Genomic DNA, 2915 nt, shown 5'->3' on the forward strand with positions numbered 1-2915 from the left:
ACACACACACATACACACACACACACACACACACACACACACACACACACACAGGTATGATTGCCACAGAACGTGATTGTAAATTTTTTATTGTTATTTGATGTTCACTCTTCACTCCTGTTTGTTTCTGCATATTGTTGTTGGCTTTATTTACATATTATTTAATTTCTTCTATATTCTAAAGTTAATTATTGTTTTTTTACACTTTAATAACTACCGTAAAATCAACAATATGTAACTACATTCTGACTTGTCCTTTAGGTGTGTCTTGTGTCACACATAAATTAAAAATTTATATATTTTTTACAATTACTCTTTCAATTTTGGGGTCATATTGACCCCAAAGACCATAAGTGTAAACATTAAATGAGGACCATTTGATTAAAGGGGTCATATGATGCTGCTAAAAATATTGTAGAAACCTAATTTGCTGTAAAGTTGCTTTGCAACGATTTGTATCGTGAAAAGTGCTATACAAATAAACTTGAATTGAATTGAATTTTATCTTTTATCTCTTATATCTGATTTGGCATTACCCTTAACTTTACAATCAATAATCAAGTAAGCTGAGCAGAGATTATCACATATCTGAATATTGTGATATGATCTGCAATGACTAATGTGGAGATCATTTCTTTCATATGAGGCTGTGTTTAATAGAATGATGTAAGTACTTTAAGAAGTCCTTTTGTAAGTTCTTGTGTTTATTCAGCAAGTTTCATGCTGCTGAAGAAAACTGAGAAGCTAAAGATGACAAAGGTGTGTCTGTTTTGCGGTAAAGAGTTATTGTCTTATTCTTCCAGATAGATGAAGAGCTCCATGTCATCTTCACGTAACAAATGACACTTTGTTACACTGAATTTCAGAAGTATCCTAATGGACGGTTGCATCAGTTGTTTACCACCAAATTTCCGTCAGGAGCCAATGGCGAGTTGCATCATTGCCAATCGCTGTTAATGATGAAGACTTGCCACTACATGTTTTCTGAACGAATCCCACCATCCAGATTCATTCTTCACAAAGCCAGTAAATATGTGAAGATGTTAGCATGTTATGTGTTTTATAATCTCAATAATATGCAAATTTTTATTCTCTAAGAGAACCGTTCAGACCTCACATTTCCATATTGGCCTTTAGTCTCCAGAACGCTTGGCTCTGATTGGCTCCTGGAGCTCCCGGCGGTGTTGAATCATGGGAGTGAAAGTGTCGTCTGTGTCTTCAGTTTAAAGTAAGCTGTGGGTCCCACCACAGACTTCATATGAGCTCTTGCAGCTGAAGAGCATCTTTGAGACCACAGGAACTCATGAAAGGTAAGAGATGCTGCTTTTAATAACTGCTGACAGGACTGCCTGTGTTTAGCTTTAATGACGGAATAAATGACACAACAGACACATTAAGAGTTCAGCTGTGCAGAAGCTATAGACGAACTTGAATTAATGAAACTGTATTGTTCTATAGAGCTGCTTTACAGTTAATTTTGAAGTTGTAATGATATTTAAAATGAGAGATTCCTGAAACTGAAGAAATTTGTGACACTGATGCTGTTTATTTCTGTGCAGCTGCTTTTAGACAATCTGTAATGTATGAAGTGCTATAAACATGCCTTGACAAATATATACTATATTTCACTATATGTATATATAATCAACATATACAGTATGCAATGTATAGTCACATAAGAATGTGTTTTATATAGTTTTTCGTGCATTATAATTATTATACTGTTTTAAGTTTCTCACTGAATAGATGTTTGTTTTCATATTTCAAACAAAGATATTCTTCTGAAATCAGTGTCATGAAAAACACCGGTGAATTTTTGTATCATGCCCTGCTGTAATGAATGAACCGTAACAATTATGTTTTTCCTAGTCAAGACTAAAGTTTGACTGAGGAATATAAATTTTTTAAATGAGTGTAGAAAATGAATATTCTTCAAAAGAAGAAATTCAGAAAGCCTGCTATTGCATTATGAAAGTGTATGACATGATGTCCATGTAGATGAATTTGAGCTTCAGTTATTAAATCCCAGCCATACTGAACAGACTTCGATCAGCAGAAGCTGTGAAATCCCCTGATGATGGTTATCTTCAGGACTTTTCTACTGTTAGAGACAGTGATGTGATTCTGACTGAAGCACAAAGCAAGAGTTGGGTTGCATTTGATACCTGTTTGTGTGTTTCAGCCGTTGAGAGGACGATGGCAATCCTGCAGCTCTTCAGACTCATCAACTCGTCTCTGCTCCTCAGCCAGCGGCCTCTGAACGCCTCGGCCGAGCAGACGGTGTACAGCAGCTGTGCAGACATGCCCGCTGTGCTCATCTTCTACCTGGTGCTGCAGCTCATCAACATGTTCCTGGGCATCCCGGCCAACATCATGGTCCTGTGGCTCATTCGTAAGAACAAGGGTGACTCGTCCACCTCAGACATCTTCATCGTCCACCTGGCCGTGCTGGATGCGTTCTTCTGCCTTATTCCTCCGCTGGAGCTGGCCAACATCGTCTACCTGAGCACCAGCAGCACCTGGTACGTCCTGCGCTTCTTCTACGGCGTCAAAGACTCGTCACCACTCTTTCTGTCCTGCATCTGTCTGGACAGATATATGGCCGTGCGGCATCCCATCACCTTCACTGAGCTCAAGGACAAGCGGCATCGCTCCGTCTGCGCCGCCGGCGTCTGGCTCCTCACTTTGGTCTACGCCGCAGCCAAGTGTGTGGGAAACATCCCCAACTTCGACAAGGTGTTCACCGTCATGATCCTGGCGGCATTCGCGTTCATGCTCTTCTGTAACGTCTCCATTCTCTGGGCTCTGAGACAGTCAGCTCCAGGTCGAGACGAGAGACACCCGGTCAAGAAGAAGGCCTTCAAGATGGTCCTCATCATCTTGGCCATCATTGTGTTTAACTACTTCCCGCCGGT

The 2915-nt window shown here is 40.1% G+C and overlaps 1 protein-coding gene across 1 annotated transcript in view; it reads left to right on the forward strand.

Annotated features, from left to right (window-relative positions):
- The first annotated feature begins 2196 nt into the window (after nucleotides 1–2196).
- LOC107690083 (P2Y purinoceptor 8-like) overlaps nucleotides 2197–2915 on the forward strand; it is a 1856-nt gene continuing 1137 nt past the window's right edge. The window contains exon 1 of the mRNA XM_016488323.1: nucleotides 2197–2915. Within this exon, the coding sequence (XP_016343809.1) occupies nucleotides 2197–2915 (719 nt within the window).

This window comes from Sinocyclocheilus anshuiensis, unplaced genomic scaffold (assembly GCF_001515605.1).
Source record: "Sinocyclocheilus anshuiensis isolate Anshui unplaced genomic scaffold, SAMN03320099.WGS_v1.1 scaffold1977, whole genome shotgun sequence".
Taxonomy (NCBI): domain Eukaryota; kingdom Metazoa; phylum Chordata; class Actinopteri; order Cypriniformes; family Cyprinidae; genus Sinocyclocheilus; species Sinocyclocheilus anshuiensis.